Genomic DNA, 27,458 nt, shown 5'->3' on the forward strand with positions numbered 1-27,458 from the left:
TAACTTTAAAAGTGAATACTTTTTTTGCTTATTTTTAACCTCCCTCAGGTGGACACATGGACCAGATAAGAAATAAGGGGTGCTATTTTTTTCCTGCATGCTCTCAGACATGCAAGTATCTACTTTCATAAAATTTAAATTAAAACACACATTCATTTGCATAATATAATGGGTTAAATGTTTGTGTCCCACCAAATTTCATCTGTTGAAACCCTAATCCCAATGTGATGGTATCTGAATGTAGGACTTTTGAGAGGTAATTATGTCACAAGTTTGGAACCCTCATAGATGGGATTCATCGTCTTATAAAGAGAGGCCAGACAGCTAGCTACTTTTTGCTATTCTGGCACCTTGATCTCAGATTTTTAGCTTCCAGAACTGTGGAAAATAAGTTTTTATTGAAAAGCCACCAGTTTGTGGTATTTTGTTATAGCACTTAGAGCTGACTAAAATACATAGCAAACTTTTGTCTTTCATTGACAACTTCGTTTTACTCAAATGAGGAAAGAGTATGGATTTCCAGAGGGAAGCACCCAAAGCTAAGGCCATTTTAGTGGGATAGATTAGAATGGGTTGTCTCATTTCCATATCTGGTGTCCAAGAGGTAAAGGAAAAACTTGAGAAGCGAGAATTCTGTCTGTGAAGTCATAATGTCTAGAGGCTGCAAACCTCAACTAAAATAATGAAATTACTCAGAGACTGCAATTTAAACTTTATTTCATATCTCTTGTTAAATTACACAAAATCAGTGAATGGTTTGTAAAGCTACACCATTGGACAGATGTTTACAGTTAAAATCATGGGACTGACATGATGCTGACAAAAAAGTATATTTATAACATCCCTTATATACAATAATCAGTACAGACAGAAAAAATGCACTTAATCTCTGCAAATCATGCACACCACGGCAACAACACAAAATGATTTTCTATAACAAGCTTTTCCACTGGCTCAGGCTTCATCCTGCTTTCTAATAGTAACTATCAGTTTACAGAGCAAACATTATCAATTAAAACTAAATAATACTGAAATACCACAATGATCTACAGAATCTTTATTTTAAAAACACAATGTACACAAAATAGTTTCATTCTAAAACACTTTCACTTCAAGGTGTGTTTGATTTTTAAAAAAAATCCTTTCAGTTTTTCAGCTCTCAGAATTCCTAAGACTGCAATACTGTCAGACAAAGCAAAACTTAGATATTTTGACACACGCTCAGAGTCAAGAAAATTTAATTTTAAACTAAAATACTCAGCTTCTTGTCCAGTTTGTGGCCATATTATTACAGATGAAACAAGATCATGCAAATGAGCAGATTGTACAAGATATGACTTATGGTCATACTTCTAAGCATGGCCCTCTTGAAAACATAAATGCCACTTCCATTGCCTTGTTTGATTGACAGCCAGGGGGTTAGTGTAAGTTCTTTAAAAAGTATAGCAAAATCTGTAAAATGGAAACTTCCTAAAATTACAATGCTTCATAGCACAGTAGGATCAGTACTTGTACTTTTTTTTTGCCCTTCTCAATTCATAGTCAGTACCCTAAAAGTACTTATGTATAGACTTATGATACTAAATCATTTTCCTCAACTTTTATCCTGATACTTAACCTCACTGCAGCACAGCGTTTCCTTTGGTTCTTTCTTAAAATAAAACCTGGTAGAGGGTTAACCCAAAGTATCGAGGTACAGTTTTTGGTGTTAGTGAATAACTCTGGCTATCCTAAGGCTTATTCTACCATGTTTTTCTCTTGTAGTTGTCTACAATCTGTCAACACAAAAAAGAATTAATGGGCTACATATAGCCAGGCCAACCGGAAACATCACAGTAAAAATGTACAAAGAGTAAATAATAATTAATTCACATTCGGGTTCAACTCTACTTGATCAAGAATAACTTCAGCAACATTTTTAGACACATTATCCTGTTCAAGAGTTTCTTGATAAGGACCTCACAACACAAATATTGATAAGACAACTCTACAGAAAATCCTGACTTCTATTCAGGGTTATATATCACAATAAATTCAGCAATGCACCATTTAGATGATGAAGAAAGATTGTATAAATGGATTAATTTGGAATGAGCAAAACTCAGAAGCCTTAAAATGAAAGAGAAGCAGCGCCAAAAAGATTCCAGAAGTGTTGAAATTACAGTGCCCAGAATGTGTCTGGAAATCAGATCTTTCCATTGGTATTCCATTTAGGAAAAAAAAAATGTTTTGTTAATATGAGATACACCCTGTTTAAAACCTTTAAGGACTAGAAGGTAGAAAACGTTTAAAATTTTAAACATCTCTTAAATAACAAGATATGAGTCTTGTTCTACTTGAAAAGCCAATATCTTTACATAAAACTACCCATGTTTGGGAGAGAATTTTTTCACTTTCTACAGTTCAGTAAAATTTACCATCACTTCTTATTCTATTCAAAGAGCTTTCCTGTTAAAAATCAGAAGAAGATGAAAGGCTGTGTCTTTAATTTTAGTTTTTTAAATGTTTGTATTCATGCTTACCCTTGAAAAAAATTTGCTTGGAAGATTGAGTTTTAACAGTGTATCATAAATAATTTAAAGTCCATTTTTAGTGATATTAAATGGCCCCATTTTGTTTTCATTTTGTTTTTATAAGTAATTTAAGAACCTCTTAATATATCTAAAGAGCAATATCTGTTGAGTCTGATTTGGTTTTTGGATTTTATAAATATTCCAACAAACCAAAAAAAAGACAATTTAATTACATATTGAAATTTGTTATACCCACACACAGTATAACATTTAATTTAAAGGCAACTGTAAAGGCAACATCTTAACTTTTTTCAGCTTCCAAGCTTAGGGAAACAAAATGTGTTTGAACATTCTCATCTTTTCAAACCAGCCATATTCTTACTGGCGCTTTGGGAGGAGTGTGCAAAAGCCTTTGGCCATTTAACGCCATTTCTCTACACTGCCTATATAATCATTGGTGCCATTGCTGGTGTTGCTATCGCTCTGCTCTTGGCCTGTGTTCTGCTTCTGGTTTTCCAGGTTCTCTTTCTGGCTTGAATTCTGACTTAAACTCTGAGTCAGATTCTGAAGCAGATTTTGAATCAGATTCTGGGTCACATTTTGATTTACGTTCAGATTTGGCTTCTGACTCTGATTCTGACTCTGATTCTGGCTCTGGACCTGACTCTGGCTCTGGAAATGGGTCTGAAGGAATCTTCCCTTCAGAAATTTGCGTTGCTCCTGACGCTTCCGCCTAGCTTCCTGATGTTCCTTCTGCCTCATAAACTGATACCTTTGCAAAAAGAGGTCTTTTGCATAGCTATACAATTCCATATCCAGAAAATTCAGCCCCTCAATACGCTTTTGGATTTCCTCATTGATCTCTACACTAGAGGCCCTAGTGGTATTATATTGGGTAAATGGTGAAATAAAGTTCATGTTGAAGGTTTTCTCAAACAGATACTGGGTCTTCCGCTGAAACTCAGTTAAGCCAAAAAATGCCATGTGCTTCAGATTCGATTTGGCACTTTCCAGGAGGACCTTGTTTCTTTGCTTTTCCGGCATGACAGAGAGGTTGTAGCAGCCTACTAAGGTCAGGTCAGAGAGCATGCGCACCTGGCGATTGTTAGCTAGATTATAGGGACAGTCCATGAACTCTTTCAGTGGGCAGCCGGACCAGTCATCACCAGTGTAGCAGCTGGGCAGCTCTTCAGAGGTTGGGGGCCTTCCATCGCAGACATGCAGTGATGCTTTCCATGTTGCCCCTCTCTGGACATGCCTCCATTCGCTCAAGTACCGGGACACTGGGTCTCGGAGGATGGTGATATAGTGGAAGTTTCTATGGAAAAAGTACAAAGACCAACAGTCAGGGATGTGGGGACATAAGTGGCAATAAGGAGGGCCGTGGGATATGCAATGTTCATTGGCCAGTAAGGAAGGCAAAAGGGGGAATGATGGCAATCTGGTGGCCTGTGTCCTGTAAACTGTGTTGTACTCCCTGAGTTTCACTAGCCTATCCAGATAGCTAATCCTTTCACCCAACTTGCTGATATAAAAAGTTTAGGCCTAAGACATTGACCTTGTCCTTCTTCATTCCCCCTTTTCTCTTCCTCCTCCCCCTTGTGCTCTTTCTCTCCAACCAATGACAACATCCTTTGAATAACCCCATTTGCAAAGTAGCCAACCATTTTATTTCATACCCTGACCCAAAACCCCCCACTAACTGATCATGAAATGGAAACTCAGTGGAAGTGATTTTATTGAGGTGACATGGAATTGATAAGTGAACACAAATTCTAATCTTTCTCACTAGGTATACAAACACTTTATCCCCAATATCCAGTCTAATCCGGATATTTTATTAAAAAATAAAACTTCACTGATAAGAGTGTCTGATGTGATATCTTTGATTTTGGCTGTTGCCATTGCATCATGGTTCATATATCATGGAAGTGGAATGTAGAGACAGGCAGAGCAGCTCAGGACCTCCAAAAATAAGCATTGTAGTTAAGCACTGACTGAAATAGACATGGTATCTGCCAATGGCATATATGCAAGCAACTACCTTGGTTTCAGTCTTCACTCATAATTTTCCCAGGATAGGAAAGTTAACTCTATCAGTATCAAAATGCCCCTTTTCTTTACCCACCAAAAGGACACCGGATGACAGCAAGAATGGAGGCTTAAGTGTGTGGCTCTGTTCACTTTAAAACTGCTAACTAATAAAAACTATTTGTTGAAATAGCAATCTAGAAAATATTTAAATTGTACAATCACACTCCCCATATATACCAGGTGTACATACAAGCACCACACCCCAGAAATATTAAGGCATCTGATGTGATCAGGTATACACAAGGAGAGAAACAATCTTGGGGTGAGCTTTTAATAAGAAATGAGTTTACATTCAGGTTCACTGGATGAAAGATGAGGTAATGGAAAGGCATATTATGGAAGGAAAAGAACAATAAACTCTGAATATTAACACTTAGTTCCTTAAAGAAATCCTGGGGAATGGCTTGCAGCTTTTTCTGAAGTTTTTTCATTCCCATCTAAGATAGTGGTGGTTCTGTACATATGCATGAAGAGCCCAAAGGGACCAATTCAATCACCCAACTGACTATGTGGGGTGATGTTCTCTGAAGAAACATTTCTTAAAGTCTTGGGCTTTGAGCAACTTGGACACCCTGGGAACTCTCCCATAGGCGTCTATTCTGTGCATGGTGTTTCCTCTACCTGGTGTGATCTTTATTTCACTGGAAAATTCTACTTATCTTTCAAATTCCAACCCAAATACTATCTCTCTTCTGAGAAAATTTATCACAACCTTTGCTGCCAGCCATCACTTCTTCCCTGTGTCACACAGCACTTCCACACTTAGTCTGTGTCAAAACACTTTTGATACTGAACTGCAATTACATGTTTGTATTTCTGCCTAAAGTATGTTTCCAGAACAGGGGTTCTGTGCTATTCTTCTATAACTTTCATCCCATCCACCCCAGCTTTGTACTTTGGCCTTAATACCTGGTACAAAGCAGAATCTCAGTAACTCCTTTAATCACTTATTTAATTAACTATTCTGCAGAAGTTGGAAACAAAGAAGGATATGATCGATCATATAAAAAATCTGGATAATCCCCTATGTGCCTTGCAAAAATCACATAAAAGAATTTTTAAATCACCTTAAATACTTTTTTCTGGAATAAACAAGCATGGACACAGAAGCACCTGGGAGTGAGGATGCAGAGGGGGCCAAGGTCACCTTCACCTATCTCACTGCTTTTCTTCCTTGTTTTGTTATGATTTTTATTTTTTAATTTATTTTTATTGTATGTCTGTGAGTCTTTTTTTGTTACTTGACCCTTCCACTCCCTAACCCACCAATAGCTGTCATCCTGCTCTCTATCTATGAGTCTGTCTCTATTTTGCTTGTTTAGTTTGCTCATTAGATTCCACATATGAGTGAAATCATATGGTATTTGTCTTTCTCTGACTGGCTTATTTCACTTAGCATAATGTTATTCTTATCCATCCATGCTGTTACAAAAGGTAAAAATTTCTTCTTTTTTATGGTTGATTATATTCCATTGTGTATTGACTTCAATGGACAGATCTTCCAAACAGAGAATCAACAAGGAGAGGGTAGCCTTAAATGACATACTAGATTAAGTGGATTTAATTGATATCCACAGAGCATTTTACCCCAAAGCAGCAGAATATATATACTTTTCAAGAACACATGGAATGTTTTCTAGGATAAACCATATACTAGGACACAAAACAAGTCTCAATAAATTTAAAAAATATTGAAATCATATCAAGCATCTTCTCTGGCCACAATTGTGTCAAACTAGAAATCAATCACAAGAATAAAAGTGAAAAATACACAAAGATGTGAAAGCTAAATAACATGTTATTAAACAATGAATGTGTCACTGCTTTTCTTAAGGCCTGACTTAGCTGGTGCCAGTGAAGTTCATCTCAGTAAAGATGCAATGCTAATGAGTAGCAGCTTTTGTTCCCCAGCACCTTTAGCAATAAAAGTTACTACTATTCCCATGGGCTTCTACCTTCTACTCCTAGTTTTGGTATTCACTCATTCATTCATTCATTTATTCAGTACATATTTATCAAGCCTTTGTACTAGGCCTCAAGCAATAGCTTAATGGCAATTAGTCTGATTATTTGAGAAATAAAGAAATTTATGAAGTTCAGTGACACATTTGGATTAATCTTTCAACCACTTTTTCCAACTATGCATTATAATGGGGTCTGCTGGGAATTTTAAAGCACCCTAGCAGAGTCACCTTCATGCTCAGCTAACAGTCCTTAAATCAGTACGTTTTACTGATTTGTACCTACAGTGACATCTTCTGGTAAGTCCTAGAGCGCAGCCCAGTGCCAGTCTGAGGCTCTCCTTTCTAACAACTCTTTCTTATCTTTCAGAGCAGATGGATCACAACTACCAGAGTTAGTGTCAGGACCAATGATTTGTAAGTACCATTCCCACACTGACAGAGAAAACAAGCACCACAGAAAAGCAGAGACAGACATTCAGAAAGTCTCTCATGTTCTGGATATATGACTTATTTCACTTGAAGATCCCCAGTGTCCATATGAGATGAGGGTAGACCTGTGTTGGCAGCCTCAGTCTGTAGGGGTTATTATGGCAGCAAGAGAAATTAGAGGAGCCTACACATAGGTGTATGTGCATGTGTGCACACTCGCACACTGCCCTGGTGATAACATTTGCCCTACATTCAGATGACAATAGCTTTGGAGATTCAGTGATTGCCTACAGCCACATTCTTCCATGAAAACTAGGGCTGGAGGCTTAGACTGTCACAGCTAGGGACACTTGATGCTGCTTGAAAAATGATCTCATATGTTAAAAGGAAGATCTGCTGAAAGGCAGGTCTCCAGGAGTGTCCAGTGGCCTCCTGAATTGCATAATGGATTGGAATTGGGAAGGCAGGTAAGGATAACACCTGGGAGGTTTAGCTGGGCAAAGAATCTAGGACAGTCATTCTTCTGAGAAAAGTGTTGTTACAGAATTGCCAGAAGAAAAGTCTTCCCACTCACAGCAAATGAGGATATGAAAGCCCAACCTTAAGGCCACAGAGACTTGTGCCTTTTCCAGAGGTCAGTTCAGTTCAAGCATCTAATGTGACAGGCACAGGGGACACTGATAGGGGTAAGAGGTGGGAACCTAAGAAGAGCATTTCAATATAATGTGCTTTTAATGTTAGAGCAAGTATGAGGCACAATGAAAGCAACTTGCAGTGATTCTTAGGCTAACCTCACAATAGAGGAAGAGTTTCTGTGGCTTTATTTTGAAAAACAAGTAATAATTTGATGAGGCAAGAAGAAAGAAACAAAAGATTAGACAGGAAGATCAGCATAAGCAAAGACACAGAGGCATAAACTAGCCTGTTGTGTGTGAAGGAAGTGCATTAAAAACATTTTACTAGGAGTTACGGTAGTGGCAGGAATTGAGCATAAAGAAGTAGCAATGAATTCCCAGCCAGGGTACATTCCTGGGTTGCAGGCCATAACCCCCAGCAACCGCACATTGATGTTTCTCTCTCTCTCTCCCTCCCTCCCTTCCCTCTCTAAAAATAAATAAATAAAATATTAAAAAAAAGAAGTAGCAATGAACTTGGTTGCAGAAGGTGTCAGATACCATATTTAAGAATTTATATTTCTGTGGGCAACAGGAAGGCCTTTGAAAGGTCTTAAGCAGGGAAGTAACATGAAGAGATCTGTGTTTTAGAACAATCACTGTGCACAGTGTGTGAAGATGGAATTAGGGAAATTAATTCAGGTTACCACAGAAAACAAGAACAATGGGTCAAAAGGCAGTTCCAGTTTTAGTCTGTTGAGAAAATTCCATACTGTTTTCCACAGTGGCTGCACCAGTCTGCATTCCCACCAACAGTGAACTAGGGTTCCCTTTTCTCCACAGCCTCTCCGGCAGGCACTTGTTTGTTGATTTGTTAACAATGGTCATTCTGACCAGTGTGTGGTGGTATCTCACTGTGGTGGTTTTAATTTGCATCTCTCTGATGGTTAGTGATGCTTAGCATCCTTTCACATGTCTCTGGGCCATGTGTATGTCCTCCTTGGAAAAGTGTCTATTCAGGTCTTTTGCCCATTTTTTAATTGAATTGTTTGTCTTCCCGGTGTAACTGGAGAGTACTGTGCTAAGTGAAATAAGTCAGGTGGTGAAAGACAAATACCATATGATCTTACCTATAAGTGGAACCCAATCAACAAAACTAACAAGCAAGCAAAATATAACCATCGACATGGAAATAAAGAACAATTTGACAGTAACCAGAGGTGAGGAGGGAGGGGGATAACAGGGAAAGAAGGGGAAGGTTCAAGTCAAGGAACATGTGTAAAGGACCCATGGACAAAGACAACAGGATTGAATGTGGAAGGTGGGGGTTGGGTAGGGCAGGAGAAAGTAAAGGGTGGGGAATGGGGACAACTATAACTGAATGATAAAAAAATTGAAGAAAAAAGAAAACAAGACTAATGAAGGTGGGCAGATTAGAGAAATATTTGAGAGGTAGAATTAAAAAGACTTGGTGATAAAATGAATGCAGGTGAAAGGAAGGAAAAGAGGCTAAGGATGCCTATCAAGCTCTGGTGGAAGTTTTGAAGTAGCTATGGGTCATTTAAAGACAGACTTGAATGAACAGATCTAATACTCAGTAATCTGGACTAAGATAAAGATATGGAATTGTCAGCAAAAAGTGGTAGTTTCAGACTGTGAGGACCTATTTAGAGATTGTTTTTTAATTCCACACATGTGGCTTCAGGCATTTAAAACACAGCACTGCGCTGACCAGTGTGGCTCAGTTGGAAAGTGAAAGGTCACCAGTTTGATTCCCAGTGAGGGCACATGCCTGGGTTGTGGGTTCGGACCCTGGTCAAGGCGCATTCAACAGGCAATCAATTGATGTTTCTCTCTCACATTAATGTTTCTCTCCACCTCTTTCTCCCTCCTTTCTCCTCTCTACGAATAAATAAATTTAAAGAAATAAAATAAAAGACAACATTTAATACCTCAAAGTTTCTCTTCTTTATGTTAAATATGGTTTTTGACTATTCTCTACACACTTTGAGTCCCCTCACTGTCCTCTTGTTTGCCTCTAAATATATCCCACTTTATTGGTACATGTCCTCCAGGCATATTCTGACAAGCAACAAGTGGGGACAATCTATTCTCTCCTTCATTCTTCACACCATTTCTCTTAATGTGGTCTCATATCACATTGACCTTTTTTAGCAGACATGCCACACCATTGACACACAGTCAACTAAATTCTTTCATTTACAATGTGCCATTTTGAAACCCAATTTACCTTATCCTACACTGATGCAGTTTACCTGTGGTTCTGTATTTCTGTTACAGTAAATCTGAGCTTGTCAAAACACACCTGGATGCTAATTATATCCTCCAATATCATCACCATATCTTGTAACTCCTTTCCACAATGCCCATATCCAGGCACAGATCACAACAGTACAAGATGAAGGTGAAAGTAGGTCTGGGGCAGTTGCAGGGAATCTCCTTTCAGGTTGACATAAGCCCAAAGATTGCTGTTGAATGGACTGATTTAATTTTAAACTAGTGAGCCAAGTTCAACCACAGGAAAATCACTCAGCCTGTTTCAGTTCGTAGTGTTTGGACAGAAGTATCTTTTGACCAAACATGTCACTTAATTTAGATGACCAGGAGTCACATCTTTAAATTGAAGTCATGACTCCCCATCAGTTACCTGGGTTCATCTAATGGCCATTGTTGTTTTTTTGTTGTTGGGTTTTGTTTGTTTGTTTGTTTACTTCTGTTGCCTTTACAGGCTGAACACAGTGAAAGGTTTACTACCCTGTACAAGGCTAGGCCAGTTTTTTCCTCTCATTGATAAGTAACTGAGGAAACAACAATAGCAACCAATGAAAGAGTTGTCTGAGCAAGAAACCTGGGGGCCACCTTGATTCCTCTGTCTTGCCCATGTCTAACATCTGAACTTTCCCCAAGTCATGCTGACTCTGGTTTTTCATAGCTCTCAAATCCATCCTTTCCGCTGCCTGGTGTCAGGCTCTCATCACTTCTCTACTGGATCACTGCAGCAGCGTTCTAGCTCACCCCCCTGACTCCACTCTCAAACCCATTCCACACCCCCATACGGCAGACATCTGACCTGTCATTCCCTAGTTAATATCTGTCAATGGCTCTTCATCAACTATGTTATAAAGTTCATGCTCTTCCGCATAGTAGACACAGCCTTGTGGGGGCTGGCAACCACTTTTCTTTCTCTCCACCTTTATCTCTATTGTACATCTTCCTCCTTTTCCTGACTGGTTTTCCAACTCCCCTTTCCTTCCTCTGAATCTCAGACATTTGTCAATATCTGGAGACATTTGCTCATCACAATTGGGAGGCAGGTATTAATGGCATCTAGTGGGTCAAGTTTCAGGATGTTGCTAATCATGCTACAATCTAAATAATTACCCAACCAAATATCAAAAGTCTCAAGGTTGAGAAACTCTGCTCAATATTCTATGTCCCAGGTATGTAAAAATGATATTAATTTTCCAAATTGGTCACAGGTACTTTTGCATGGCTTCTGTCTTGGTGGGGACCACCCTGCCTGGTCTCAGGAAGCTGTAACCCCCCATGACTTAGGCTGAGTGAGAGACCTTCGAACCAGGAGCTACTAAGGAGACAAAACTTATTTCCCTGGCATGAACGCTGCCTGTTCTGTGCCTAACCTCCTATGCTTGATCAGTTAGCCAATGACAGGTAAGATTTCCCATGGAGGGAATCTCCTAAGACAGGCATGATCATGAGGAGGCCTCTGGGAAGAGATTCGGGGCTGTGGAAATGAAGGGGTGATGGACATCAACCCCTGCCCCCTTGGCTTTGTGAAAACCTGAGTCCTTGTTCTTAGATGTGAGAAACCCAAGTCTCCTGGCTGCCTTTGTCTTCTCTGCCTGACTCAGACCTGCAGAAATAACAGGGGCAGTGCAGCCCAGACCAGAGATGGCAGATCCCCAGGGGAATCAGGCCTGGGACATAGAATATGCAAGATCCTGTGAGATCTGTTTGCTGGGGAATGTTATTAGATTAGAATTTGAAGGCACAGACAGGAAACCTAAACTAGCCTTTTGAGCCCTGTTAGTCCTTCCAAATGTTAAAACTCCAGTCTCTGCCCAGAATCACAGTGGGGGTTCTGTCTGCACCTTTGAAAGTCACCTACTTCTTTTGGTCTTTTCTGCCAGACTGTGAATCCACAAACTAAGTCTGTATTCTTAATAAAAATCTGCTTGGGAATGGAAACGGGATTCTCCCTACTAGAGAGAGTGGCTGTTCCGTTCCTACTTTCCCACAGGACCTGGTTGTCTCTGTGTATGTTTTTCTCTTGTTTCGACGAGCCATCCACAGCGTTCTGCAGTCACTGCAGGCCAGTGAGCCCGAGTCACTGTCTGTCCTTTGTAGGTTATCTAGAAAACTCCTTTAAAACTCAACTCTATGATTGCTTCCTTTATGAAGCCTTCCTTCACCTTCCTGTGAAGGTTTAACTGCCCTCATATTCCTCTGCTCCAACTACACTGGTATTCCCCCATTGTAGCATTTATCACAATGTGCTGAGATCGTGTAGTGATTTGTCTGCTTCCCCAATAATACTGTGAACTCTGAGAGGGCAGAAACCATGCATCATTTATCAACATAAGTTCCTCTGAGCCAGGCACAATGTTTGACATAAAATAAATGATTAATAAAAGATTGTTGAATGAACATGTACAGCAAAAGCAGCAGAACTTAGGATAAGCTAGGAAAGTGCATATATTTTTGTTTGATAAGGAAAAGCCACTAGATGTCACTATTAAATAAAAATACACCGTTTTGTATCTGTGATGGATATTTTGAGGAGGTCTAGCTGTGAAGGAGATCTAGTAATATTTAGCAGCTGCCCATTTTTTTGTGCATCATCCCACAGGTAAAAAAGGCTGAAGAGTTTAAGAATATTAAATGTAAATAACTGGATTAAAAGAACCACATTTTTCATTTTATTTTAACAGTACTTTATTTGCAATAACTACCTAAGTTCTAAGTCACACAATCCTAGACTGTCAGAACAAGAAGAAACCTTTGAGACAGCAAAAACATCTAAGTCAAACCTTCACTTTATAGATGGAGAAATCAAACCCCTAAAAGAGATAAGATTTTTCCCATAAGTCACAAGTGGCCAGTGGCCCTTGGGAATCACTCTACATGAAAGGAATATTCCTGGGCTGAAGGTCTATGTTTTAGTAGGCCATGCCTTTGTGTTTGTTATTTACCTAGGACAACAAATAAACCATACCTGAAGGATTTTACTAACCCCAATGAAGGGGAAACATTAGGCTGTTTAGAGACTGCACTTCCTTATACCAATTGCACAGCCAGGAGCTAGGGGTGCTTGCACCTGGCAGTTATACATTAACTCCCAACAATACTGTGAATCCGATAATATTGCTGCCATTTCAAGGATGTAAAAACTGAGACTTGGAGAGAGAAATGAACTGACTCGGTGCCATGTTAAAAGTTAAGTAGGGGTGCTTAGACTTGAACCTGGCTCTCTCTGACTCCAGAACATGTATTCTTCCCAAGTCTAGTCCTAGGACACAAACCTGTGACTTCTGCCTCCAAAACAAACTGAAGACACGGTTCTCAAATTGTAGCCCCAGAACTGGCGGCATCAGCATCACTTAGCACCTTGTTAGAAATATACATTCTTGGAGGAATAGGTGGACACACCATACCTCCTCGCACAACCAAGATTAGAACAACAATAATTTACAACAATAATTTACAGACAGAATAACGCCCAGAACCGACAGAGGATTTATCTGAATGGAAGTCAGACAGCCAAGAAGTTGAAGTAGACGCGTTCATCCGGACTGGTAGGAGAAGACAAGCCGGGTGGGCTTGAGGCTGGCGTGGGTCCGCGGCGCGCAGAGGTCGGGGAAAGTTTGGCGCAAAATCGGCGCAACAGCCATCCGGGGCACAAAAATGCAGCGGTGATCCCTTAGTATGCAAGCTGCAGCTGGCAGACCCAGAGGGGTAGCGATTGTGGACCAGGGCAGAACTCGTAGCCCGGGAGCCCAGAGAAGGGTCTGAGCCCAGGAGAACGGAACTACCGCCATTGTTCCCTCCCGTCCCCGCTCCCACCCCCGCCCCCACATATAACGTCACAATCTAGCGACTGGGGTGCCCAGCCCCGGTGAACACCTAAGGCTCCATCCCCCACCGTAACAAGAGCGACCAGATCGGGAAGGGGGGGGAAGGAGAGACAGGGAAAAATATGTTTTCAACAGAGCAGATCAGTCCCCCAGGACTCATCCTTTTGAGCGACCAAGAAATAGCCAATCTATCAGATGCACAGTTCAAAACACTGGTGATCAGAAAGCTCACGGAATTGGTTGATTTTAGGTGCAATTTAGATGAAAGGATGCAGGTTACCATAAAAGAGATGCAGGAAGATACACGGAGGAGAGCCAATAGTGAAAGGAAGGAATCTGAGTCTCAAAACAATACAGTGGACCAGAAGGAAGATAGAATCAACCAAGCAGGAAAGCATGATGAAATAAGAATTCAAAAAATCGAGGAAAAGCTTAAGAGCATCCAGGACACCTTTAAACGTTCCAACATCCGAATTATAGGGGTACCAGAATCGGAAGGGGAAAAGCAACAAATTGAGCACGTATTTGAACAAATAATAAAGGAGAACTTCCCCAATCTGGCAAAGGGAACAGTCTTCCAAGAAATCCAAGAAGCTCAGAGAGGCCCCAAAGAAGTTGGACCCAAGAAGAAACACACCAAGGCACATCATAATTACATTAGCCAAAGTAAAAACGAAGGAGGGAATCCTAGAAGCAGCAAGAGATAAGGGGACAGTAACCTACAAAGGAGTTCCCATCAGACTGTCAGCTGATTTCTCCAAAGAGACCTTACAGGCAAGAAGGGGCTGGAAAGAAATATCCCAAGTCATGAAAGACAAGGACCTACATCCCAGATTGCTCTATCCAGCAAAACTCTCATTTAGAATGGAAGGGCAGATAAAGTGCTTCTCAGATAAGGTCAAGTTAAAGGAGTTCATCATCACCAAGCCCTTATTTTATGAAATGCTAAAGGGACTTATCTAAGAAAAGAAGATAAAGAAAAGACATGTATAGTAAAAGGACAGCAAACTCACAAATATTAACAACCACACCTAAAGCAAAACCAAAAGAAACTAAGTAAACAATTAGAACAGGAACAGAACCACAGAAATGGAGGGCACATGGAGGGTTAGAAGCAGGGGGGTGGGAGGAGGAGAGAGGGGGAAAAGGTATAGAGAATAAGTAGCATAGAATGTAGGTTGAAAATAGATAGGGGGAGGGCAAGAATCGTACGGGAAATGTAGAAGCTAAAGAACTCATAAGTATGACACATGGACATGAACTAAAAGGGGGAAATGTGGGGGGGTACAGGGTGGAGGGGAGAGAAGGGGGGAAATGGGACAACTGTAATAGCATAATCAATAAAATATATTAAAAAAAAGAAATATACATTCTTGACGATTTATTGAAGCAGAAACTCAGGGGTTGATCCTTGCAATCTGTGTTTTAACAATCTCTCTAGGAAATTCTGATGCACACACATGATCAGGTTTGAGAATCACTGTCCCACACATATGATTTCAGAGATCAAAAGTCTCTCAGAGATCACAGGGAGTATGCAGAGTGTGGACAAGCCAAATTAGCTCCCAAGAGCAAGTCTGAGCACCTCACTGTACTCCTTGAACAAGCCCTAAAGATGCCCATTTTGGTCCAAGGAAAGCCCAGAGGTCTTTGCCTGAGCAAAATTATGAGGATCACACTGTAAACATTTACTTTAAGGCAACTGGTTTGTGAAAGGCCACAATAAGGTTCTTCCTGCATTACTCAAAGGGGAATAAATATCAAAGACATTTTTTTTATGGAAGAAGGCCAGCAAAACTGTACCAGTTAAGGTCATAGTGGTGATCAATAAAAAGTTAATTTAAGAAAGGGAACAAATTCTTAGCCCAAATCAATAGCAGAGAAGATTTTATTATACCTGTAGCTTACTTGTGTTTTATTTTTTTAAGTTCAGCCTTTGCACATCTTGTTCTTGAATCAATGATGAGTGTTAGAAAAGTAAGAACTATAGTAGGTGGTCATAAGTAAAGTCTCCAAACAGTGGGAGTTATATATGACATTGAGTCATTAATGCTTGAGGTCTGGTCTCCTTCCTCAGTTAATGAGGTATAAACCAACAGCATGGATCCTTCTATTGCATGTAAATGACTTGGTCAAAGCAGGGAGGATGGTTTTCAGATCAAACAACATTAATATATGAGCACAGACTAAAGACAAGTATAGTTAATTGAATCAAAGGAAAAATTCGATCCCTCAAGCCCTAGAGTTGTGATTTTAACTGCTTTTCTTGTATGACTCATATACTGGCAATCCCCAAAGAAGACTTCCATAAACTGTGATCAGCAGTGACAGTAGCCTCATAAAAGAAGTGTAGGTCTTCAAGAGGGGACCACTTTGAAGTGGGTGGATGCTCAATTAAATGTGTTGTTTTTGGTACATTTTTCCAAATGGTCTTGTGGCCTAGGAGTCATGCTTTATCTGGTGAGAATGGCGAGCTTCCACCTTCACATAGAAAGGGTTATTTAAAGCAATGTCACCCATGATTTCATTTGATTGTCTTCACAACATTAGGAATGCCTAAATGATCTGGACACTGAACCTCTCCCTTTCCTCTTTAAGTTGATACTGTAGGCTCACAGCTAGGTCAGGTACTCCTGAGCATCCCAAGAGATGTGGGGAGCAAGACCAATCCTTGGGAGCCCATTGATCTGTAAGACAACTAAGACTTTCACTAGTTCTTTTAATGGATTGACTAGAGTTCTTAACAATGCATAATCATTCCAAGCAAATACTGGACATCAAACCAACTTGAAAGAGGCTAAATGTCTTGTACCCACCAAACAAGCTATTCAATTCTCTTTGCAGTGGTTTTCTGCTATTCTTCTTCTCTCACCCAAGGGGGTAGTTCCATGTTTATAAGGTAATATCTTTATTAATACCTTAATTAATTGATTCCACCCTCTGGTTAATTGAAATTTAACCTATCTTGTGTATTGTGAGGGGAAACTAAGCAGGGTTTTCAATAACTAGAAGGACTTTTTATGGCATTCTTCTCCTTCTTTTACAAAGCAGGAAAATTATGTTTTCTTCTTTATTAAAAAGGAAGAAAAGAGGATTTCTAATGTCTGTAAATTCAAACCCAATGTGGAATTTTTTCACATAGGAAGTCCTGGTGATATTTACCTCTTTTAAAAAGAAATCTAGCTCTCTTCCTTCCCAGAGCCCAGTAGTCTCCAAAGTACATAAATCTAGGACTTTTGCAAATAGTGACAAAACTAATTTCTTTGACAAGATGTGAAATTCCAAGCTTTATGATCCATAGTTACCAGCCTTCACCCAGAGTTGACTCAATTGCTTGGCAACATGAAGTTTTGTAGCTTGCAATGCCACCCAAAATAGTTTGCATTCTGAAATTATTTTGTGAGTCTCAGTTTATTAATACTCAGTGTGTTTTTTGAAGTTTTTGAGATTTTTGGTGTTTTTTAAGAATTCCTACAGAAAAACCCCCTCAGCCTATAGATGAGGAAGCTAGGGTCCCAGGAAGGGGTATGATTTGTCATGAAGATCAGCTATGCCACCGATTAAAAAACTCAGGCGCCCTGATTTCCCTTCCAGGGACTTCTCCCTCTCTGCATGGTACTCTTCAGCTTCCTGAGTGTTTCTAAGCAGCATTCCCCCCTCCAACTGTCATCCTGTGTGGACTGGCATCAGGGGTTGGAGAGGTGTTGGTTCTCTTCCTTCCTGTAAAAGAGTAGGCAGAGTGAGAAGTGGTAAACTTCAACACCCAAGGGACAGAAAGAGATTTTGGAAATGCCTAGGTGCCACCACAGGGGTTACCATGGTTAATGTCTTGCTCTTAAGATGAACATCTTTAGGATCTCTTGTCCTTGGAATGTACTGTTCCTGTTCTGTGTTTTTATCAGAAAGTACATGCACTATAAAACATTTCATGTTCAAGGTCTCAATTAATAAGTAATAAAACTGGTAGCTTCATGACATTCAATTCAGAAACAGGTATGCAGAAGTTGGAGATAAAGCATTCATTTAGCCCTAGAGTTGAGGGTTTGGCCTTGCATTTAAGACAGATATTTAATCAATCCATGATCAAAGTACCAACTCTGAGTCACCCCAAAATTGCCACATTTGGAGCGGTGTTGGAACAGTAGTGAGAAAGCCATATGTATATGGGCACCTGCTCTCAAAGAGCTTAGAATTAAGTTGGGAAGACAGAACCACAATTCAGGAAGGCACATAAAAGTTGAATATAGTGAAGGGCTAAAACATGTGCAAAATGAGTCACAGAGGAAAGAGTTTACTGTGTGCTATGGTAATCAAGGCAGGTTCAGGGAGGAGGAGAAAGGTAATCAGTCCCTAAAGGATAGTAAAGGTTTAAGTAGGTGTGTGGTAAGGAGGGTAAGAGGCATTATGACATAAGCAAACAGAACAGCAGAGGAGACACCAGTAAATGCTATGACATAACAGGGCAATTACATTGTGCCAGGCACTATACTAGATGATTCCTCACAAGAGCCCATTAAGCCAGTGTTAATGCCTTCATTTTAGGCACAGTGTATGTAATGATTAAGAGGATCCAGTCTAATCAATATAGCCACTAGCCACATATGGCTACTGAGCTTTTTGAAATGTGGCTAGTCCAAAATAAGTGCTTTAAGTATTTTCAAACACATGTACTAAGGTTTCCAAGATTGACAAAAATATAAAATATCACATTAATTAATTATCACTTATACTGATTATATGTTGAAATGATAATATTTCAATATATTAGTTTAAGTAAAAATATTATTAAATGTAATGCACCTGTATTTTTCATATTTAATGTGGCTATTAAAATATTCAAAATTATAAATGTGGCTTACATTATATTTCTGTTGGACTATGCTACTCTAGAGCCAGAGTACCTGGGTTCAAATTGCAGCCCTGGCAGTTACTAGCTGTGTCAGCTTGGGAAAATAACTTAAACTCTCTCTGGTTCTGTTTTTCTCATTTATAATGTGGGAGAAACCATGGGGTCTCAATGAAAATAAAATGATATACATATCTATCTATCATCGATAGATACCTATTATCTATCTATCTATCTATCTATCTATAAATTTAACAGTCTTGGAATCACAGAGTTAGTGAATGTCTATCAGGTCTATGTGACTTCTGATCCTAACCAAATCTTGCCTACTGCCTTGGCTGATGCCCTATTTGGCTTTTGTATCCTCACTTCCGGACATGTCTGAGTCTCCAGTGTGTGTGTGCTCACTGTGCACAGCTTCAGGAGCCACAGGCCAAGGGTGCAACTGGCCTGGCCAGAGCGGAACATTTGAAGTAAGAGATAGTTGGGTATGCCAGGATGTGAAAGGAAGGGATGATTCTGTTGTTTTGGTGGACCCATTAGAGAGCCTTAGTGATGGTATCTGAGCACATCAGAGTGGGGTGCATTTGGCAACCATTTTAGCCCAAGCTTCCCATTCCACAGATAAGGAAAGCAGATAGCCAGCTCCTTTGTAATCTCCAGACTGCAAGAAGTCTGAGACACATAGAATCACTTCTCTAGGGACCTCCACAAAGACAAGGAATCAGGTAACAGGGTTTTTTTCACATGGTAGGCAGTCAATAAATATCATTTAAGGTAATTTTGAGCAGTCTGTAGCCAGTTGCACTTGTTCACCTGGGCCTGCTGTGCATGTGCTGTCTGAGAGTAGGCATCTCCACTGTGCTTTGGAGAAGTCATTAGAGGCAAACTAGTCAAGATGAATGCTTGCTCTCAGTAGTGTGCTATTTTCCAGAACAGCACAGGGGAAATGTTATCCCCTAAATGAAGCCTGACTTTCTTGAGTCCTGGGTTGATTTTAATGAGCTCTAATATTGTTTTAAGGTGATGAGAGAGATGAAGTGCAAACCCTGTGGGGGAAACAGGCCTTGTTAACCATTTAAACTGTAAGGAATTGTAGCTATTCAGAATTTCAAGGGCTGGCAGGGTCATGCCTCTTTTCCCAAGGGAGAGTTTTTTTCTGCAAGTAGTCCGACTATAAAAGGTACAACTACTAGATAACAAGGTTATGCTGCATGTGTGTAGAAATAAGCATTACATACATTACCAGGCACAGCCTGTTTCTTTATAGTCATAACTTTGTGAATGGAAAGAAACCTCACGAATTGCCCACCTAACATCTCTATCTAAAAAACAATCCAGTGTCATGTTGGAGTGAGTACAGGAAAGGTCACCAAAGACAAGAACATCCCACTTGAGCAGAAGGAATTATTTTGAAGATTCTGTTAGTGCTAAAAGCTTACAAGAATTCTGTAAGTTCTGTGCAGCAGAGGTTATTTTTCAGAAAAAAAGACTCTGGCTACAAGTGTTTCCCATTTAAGGCAAAAAGAGAACCTATCCTAGAATGAGTTTTTTAGCACTTGGAAGCTTAGGGGGCCAAGTGGCCACCCCATCCCCTCCCCAGTCACAGAATGCTCCTTCAGGTCTCAAGGGAATATCACATTGTAACATCCTGAGTCCTACAGAAAAATATATTTTTGTAGCTACCCAAAACTGTGCCAGAGTGGGAAAGCTTACAGTACATGAAATCAGACAAGTTTGTATTTTGTGAAATATAAGTCATGGTTCCATTTGGTTGGTGAAAGCATAAACATCCCACAATTTTTGAAGAGTACAAATTCTGTAATGGCATTTTACAAGCACCATCTTGTGCAGAATGGGACCCTATATGTTATTGAGGAGGGGTGTGGCCATTGTATAGTCACAGTGGGGAGTAGTTAACTAAGCAAGAAACCTAAGAGTACTCCATAGCTTGCTCCCTCCATGCATATACTGAGCTCTGGACTGCTTTCTAGATGGTTGAGAGCCATGTTCTAGGTGTGTAAGTAAACTGGCCTACCTGCTCAAAGGCAACAGATGGGAGCCACACACAGTTGAAGGCAACAGACTCATATTTTGCAGAGTAGCAAGGCTAGCAGGCCTTTCAGAAGTCACTTGGTCCAATCAGTTTGCCAACAACCACACTAATACCTAGAGATGAATGATAGGGGTCACATGGCCCATTTGTGGCAGAGTCGTGAACCAAAACCCAGGGTCTAACTTTTTCTTCAGGTTTCAGAATATAATGTTCAAGGTGACTGACAAACCATAATCAGCTTCAGGAAAATGCAGCCTTCCTGTTTGGTAGAAGCTCCTTTATTCACCAGTGTAAGATTCAAAAGTCATAAAGAAGAACTAAAAATCAATGCTCAGCCTGAGAGAAGTCTGACTGACTCCAGTTTTTCAACTTAAGGCAAATGCTTGAGGGTGGCACCACCCTCAGACTCTTCCATTAATCATTCACTTTGAAGATGTCAATAGGGAGTCAGATTCACTTGCATGCTACATGAGCAACCTATAGAGATTTCCCTCCTGGCTTGGCTTTTCTCTGTGCAATTGAGGTTAATTCTCAGAGACAGTGACCCAGCAAGTTGGATTTAAAACCATTGGTGGGTACCCTAAATAACATCCCCCTTCCCACAGTGGTTTTTCAGAAAGGTCATCTGAAGAAAATCCATTGATATCAGAGCCTGGGAGAAAGAAGGAAGAGGGAGGGAGGAAGGGAAGCCAGGTGAGTAACAATCAGAAGTTTCACGAGAAATAGTGAATGACTCACCATTCTTATTTCTTTATTTTCTCACACACTCCCTTGAATTACACAGGACAACACAATGAATTACCGTTCTTCAGATGAAGAACTTGAACCTCAAAGAAAGTGACTTGCCCAAGGATACAGAATTAATTAGCAAGGGGTCTAGGGCCAGAAGCCCAGTCTCCTAACTCTCAATTCATTGTTTTCCCCACGATTCTCTGTTGCACATTAAGCCCCGAATGTATGTCATATTTTGTTTTCTTAACCAGGTTGTACATTTCTTAAAGGTCAAGACTACTGGGTATCTTTCCTATCTCTCAGCACAGGGCAAAGCCCTTTAAGGGAATGCAGATTGGTGGATCAGTTGATGGAATGTCTACCATGACACCTGGAATTGCTCAGGATATACCTTTCTGCCCTCTTCCACCTCACTGTATATCAGCTCATCTTCCCAGGCCATTCACCACTAATCAGAGCCCAAGAGCTTTATTCCCCAAGCCACATAGGCCCCTTATTCCCAACACTACCTTTTCTCTGATTTCCTGCACCTCCTGAGACCCCAGTTTTGGTGTTCTCCAACCAGGAGAAACTGTTCCACATACAATGCCTCCTAACAGGGTGAAGAAAGTCCCTTCCCTTCAAATATATCTCCACTGAAATCCCATGCTTAGTTAGTATTTCTTTTGTCCTTCATTGTGGTCAGAATATGTTGTCCTCCGATCTTCTCCATACCCTGTCATATACCTCTTCACTTTTTCCTTGCTGGAGTCTCTTGACTTAGGCTACTCAAAATCTCAGATCTAGAAGGAGCAGTGATTAGGAAAATTCTTTTCATCAAGGTGTTATATATTTAGAACCACCAGAGGGATTTCCATTTTAGAAAGGCATCCTCTGAGGGGCAATGCTTCATGCTCTTCACTTAGGGGAGAATTTCTGGCAGCAACAGGGCAAATGCTATGAGGTAGGAGGCATTCCTGAAATCACAGATTGTAGGTTACTGGCCATTACATGCAGCTGGAAGGCTATTCAATAGTCACAATCAGGAAGCCTGTTCCTTTCTGCTCAAAGAAACCACGGGAATTTAAAATGAGAACATTTGGTGACAGTTCTGATCAAACTTTGTTTCCTTTTCAGAATCATGAATCAGTTATGAACACATCCTAAGTTAAAACAAGATTTATCTCCCTAGAGCTATTTTTGAAGTTCTGTTGTTCTCCTACCCTACCTCCTTCCATTTAACATTCACGAGTCAAGGTGTGACTAGAAATATTGTATGTGGAGAATACATCAACCTTCACCTGTTGTGTGGTGGGAAGAATATGTTGACAGTTGAAATATGGGCAGAAACATTTTGGAGAGGCTGGTGTTGCTGCATTTCAGTGTACCATGCATACATCAGGTGACAAGTGAGTCACCTTTGAGGTTCTAAATGTGAAATATTTATATTTCTAAGTTCCTTTACAAGGATTACAGATCTATTATTCCAAACTTTCTTGAAAGCACAACACCCTCTTTGTCCTCTTAAAAACATACCTATGCTAATGATGTTTTTAGCAAGGCACATTTTCTTCTTCTCTCATTAGATCCTCACAACATGCCTGTGAAATACACGGGTCCAGTCCATTTCATAGGTGCATATATTAGTGCATAGAGATGTGAAAGGTCACACAGCTAGTAAGTAATCAAGTTACATACGTCTGAAAACCATGTCTAGACATTTAGACACATTTCACTACCCCATGACACTTTGCTCATTTGTTTGAGAATGAAAGGAATTTTGCGTGAAGTAGTTCAGAGCTCTCTGTAATATCCTAACCGGACTTGCAACCAGGGCCAGCCTTGTGAGGTGGCATGGCTTTCAGGGGTGCTGGGAGCACAGCCCCTTCCTCTCATGGTGGGCCAGAAAGCTACAATGTGGGGTTTATTCCTTTGGTTTTAGAATCTGCCTCCTATGTGTCTGGAGGGGGGCAGGGTATAAGGGTTAGAGGGTTGTAAGTTATTAAGGCTTACCAGTCATTTAGATGGGGGAGGCTGTAAATGACCTCTAAGATATCCCTCCTATGGATTTAATAATCAGGTCTCACATTCAAGACAGGAAAGGGGTGTGTAGGGAATGTATAGAAACAGGCACTGAGTTTCAAGGAAGAAAAAGAAGGCTGAGAAAAAAAATGAGGACACCAAAATCAAACTCAACTGCCTTAGAATTCTGCCAGAGTCAATGTCCTGTCAGAAATCTCTGGTTTAAAAGTAAATGTAAGAGCAAAGATGTAAATAGTAAAGAAAAAAGGCTTTGCAGAGAAAATTACCAAGCTAATTTTTAGATGACTAATGTCCGTGATTTATCACGAAGTTAATGGTCCAGTCTTACACTCCATCCTATCACTGATCCCCTGAACATGGACTCCTATATTCTTTTTTTATTTTGAGTTTTCTCTTTTTTATTTTCACTTTTTATTTTTTTATTGTTGTTCAAGTACAGGTGTCTCCATTTTCACCCCACTTTGGCCCCCACCCCACCCATCTATAGGGAACCTATCCATGTAAAATGGCAAATGTAGCCCAGCCCTACCGGAAACCCAATAGGTGCATGTTGGCACACAGGAGCCGAACCCACAGATCAGCTTTCCTGTGGGAAACCAGGCCTGCATTATACCTAGGCTGCTTTGAGGCTTGCTTTGGCTAAAACTCCCTCCCCCTGAGTTGAAGCAGCAAAAGCTTGCTGCATATCTTTAAAGTAACTTCCTGAAGTATGTGCTAATTCTTCCAAGGTCAGAGTGTAACCAGACTAATCACTGTTATCCTTCCCTTGCATTTGCTACATTTTCCCCTTGTTAATCTGTAAGAAGTAATCAGTAACATTCTTTCCTTTGTTATCTGTAAAAGTAATCACCTAAAGCAAACCTGAACATAATAAATGAAAACCTTCTTTGATGTATGCTATTAGAAAGCAGTAAAAGCTTGTCCAGGCAAGGGTCGAGGAACTCTCTCTCTCTCAGAGAGTGGCCATGCTGTCCCTTTTTCTCCATAGGACTTCAGTAGTCCATGTGAATTTGTTTGTTGCATCCACAACATACTAACTCCAAAGGACAGAGTCTGCATCACCCATTCCCGCCTCCCACCCTCGAATCTACCCTATATTCTAACCAAACCAAACTCTCCCTCTCTGTTGTCATTTTGCTACCTCCTGCTTTTTTTTTTATGCTGGACACCCAGGCACAATTTCTATTCCTCTCTACCTGTCTCTCCAAATAGGACTGTCTCCTTGAGGCTTCCTTCCTCATGATGTCCACAGGTGAAGCAGCCATGCCTTTCTTTGAACCCCAAGAAATGGTTATCCAGACTTCTCATAGAGGACCCTGTTTATCTGACTTTATAATTTAAGTTATTCATATCTAGGTCTCTTCCCTTCAAGGCTATGGGCATGATGGAAAGAAAAGAAAGGCCATATCCCCTTTATATCTCTTTTCTTCTCTTCCCATGGACCTAGCTGACCAAGAATCATAAGAAACAGCCAGCCATTGATAAATGCTTTGTAGTTAAGAGCTCAGTCCCTGGAGTCAGACAGTTCTGGAGGCAAGCCCTGGCTTATGTAACCTTATGCAAATTGTTTGACCTCTCTAAGTATTGGTTTCCTCATCTGTGAGCACCCAGTTCACAATGTTGTGATTTATCAAATGAGATAACCATGTAGAGTGTTTATCATAATGCAGGCCACCTCTTACATATTCCACAATTATTTGCTATTAATGTAAGTTTTCTCTTAATGAAATGTACAGTCCTCTCATATTTCCTTTATCAACAACCAACAGAGCCATTATTTCAAAAGAAAAAGAAATCATGTTAGAAGGGTTGTTAAATGCCATAACACTATATTTACAGTGACATTTATCCCATCAAAATGCAGGAAAAGACAGGAACTGGTTTCAACTTGAATGTGATATTTCTGTGGCCCACATGGTGACTGCTGCCAAAGCCTCCACTCCCTGGGCGGCAGTTGTAGAGATGGAATAGTGGCAGTTTTTCATTTCCAGAGTCCACTCGCCCTTCCAAGAATCTCAATGCCTCATTGATTCATAATACACTGCATAAAGATTTCATTTTTCCTGCCCACAGTGATACATTATGGAGGAAATCTGTTTTGCCACTGAAAAGTTTGCTTAGTAGAAAAATTTGGAGTTTTGACATTCAGGAAATTACAGTCATCTGTAAAACACAATTGATATGCCAAGGCTAACATTTTCATTGCACTTGCAGACCCAGAATAACTACGATAAAACATGTGTTACCCCACACATGCTTCAGAATCTTTTAAGGAAACATTAGTTAGCTCTGAAAACCACTCCCAAGACTTCATGGCTATCATGCTTATGCCAGCGGGCTATTTGCCATTCACAAGGATATGTACATTGTCTAAACCCAGACTTGGATGTAAGACAAAGTGATGGCCAAACACATCTTTTGACTTGGTCTTGGGTTCAATGCTGGAGCCTTATATTCCCATACCACCAAATTAAAGACATGAAGGGGAATCGAGGAAAATCAGTTAAAAAATCCCACCCCCATTATGGAATTGTTAGCCAGCCACAAAAGAAACAGGTTTATATTAGATAGAACTTGAAGTTGAAGACTTACAAAAGAGAAATTAGACTGTTCTACATTTGTTTACATTTTAAATTTTCTCTCCGTATTTTTACACCCAAGCATTTCTTTGTCTCTTTCCAGGTACAACGTTCAGTGTTAAATGGTATCAGAAGCCTAAGTCTCTGGATCTATCTACTTGTTCGACATTTGGTTTCAGAATGATAAATGCAATCAATTTAGCTAAGGAATGTGGGTGATCTTTATGGCCATACTGAGGGAGCTGTCCGTTTAGAGTCAGGTTTAGCTACATTATGGGGAATTTTTACTTGGTCTTCATCCATTGAGACCCATGAAAAGTACACATGCATACTGTGTGGTTCTGGGAACAGAGAGACAGGTACTACTGCCCTTGAGGTTGAAAATGGCTTACACTTCTGGTCAAGATGGAAGCATAGGTAAATACAGCTTTCCTCCTTGCACAACTACATCAGAATTAGAACTAAACTACAAAACAACCATCACTCAGAACTGTCTAAAATAAAGTTGCAAAGAAGTGTGACAACTACAGAATTAAAGAAACCACATCCATCCAGACAGGTAAGAGGGGCAGAGATGTGGAAAGGGCTGGTCCCACATCCACATGCGGTGGATAAACATTTGGGAAGGATATCTTGGGAGTGAGGAGTCCCAGCTCCACACCAGGGCCCCCGGCCCAGGGTTCCAGTGCCAGGAAGATAAGTCTCAATAACTTCTGGCTGCAAAAACCAGTGGAGATTGAGTCAGTGGAAGAAACTGACAGATTCCAGAGCAGTTCCTCTTAAAGGGCCTGTACACAGACTTACTCAGACTAATTCCCTCTGAGCTCCACAACCAGGGCAGCAGCTTGAAAGGCACCAGTGGCATACAGGGATGAACTGAAGTGTATGGCCTCAATGTGAGAGCTGAAGGAAACCTTTCTCCCAGACAGAACTGCAGGAAGAGGCCATTTTTTTTCTGGCTCTCCCCTCATACAGAGCCACAAAGATGGGAGGTGGGTGCTATATCTGAGAATTTATCAATCTGGCTTACTGTTTGCCTCCACCAAGGTGATTCCCTGAGGCTCCACCCCATCCAACTTGAGCCCACCCAAGCTGTTAACAGTGATTTTCCATATGACTGGGTTGTCATGGTTCATGCTTTACAGCTTCCTAAATCCTCTCAATCAATCAACAGCCAGCCTTAGTGAGGTCCCAGCCCCCTACTTCTTATTAATTGGCTCCAGGCCTGACACTCAGCAGCTGGCCTTGGTTCACAGCCTGGCCTCACGTAGGCACCTCCAAGCCCAGCACAAGTAGCCATCTGCATATTACTTAATAGCTTATACCAAATGGCCATAGGCAGAACACAGCTGTTGGCTGACCTTTGCCTACAACACCCAGGAAACCCCAGAACCTGTGCACCCAATGGACAGCTGAAAACCACATCAGAGCATCACCACCCTACCACCTCACCTCAAACTACATGCTCAAGAGGAAGACTTAGTGAGCTCCAG

The 27,458-nt window shown here is 40.5% G+C and overlaps 1 protein-coding gene across 1 annotated transcript in view; it reads right to left on the reverse strand.

The window, feature by feature from the left end:
• Positions 1-948: 948 nt before the first annotated feature.
• Positions 949-27,458, reverse strand: part of HS6ST2 (heparan sulfate 6-O-sulfotransferase 2) — a 306,945-nt gene continuing 280,435 nt past the window's right edge. Inside the window, 1 exon segment of the mRNA XM_036016972.1 lies at positions 949-3,831. Within this exon segment, the coding sequence (XP_035872865.1) occupies positions 2,934-3,831 (898 nt within the window). The 3' untranslated portion in view covers positions 949-2,933.

Source organism: Phyllostomus discolor, chromosome X (assembly GCF_004126475.2).
Source record: "Phyllostomus discolor isolate MPI-MPIP mPhyDis1 chromosome X, mPhyDis1.pri.v3, whole genome shotgun sequence".
NCBI classification, from domain to species: Eukaryota; Metazoa; Chordata; class Mammalia; order Chiroptera; family Phyllostomidae; genus Phyllostomus; species Phyllostomus discolor.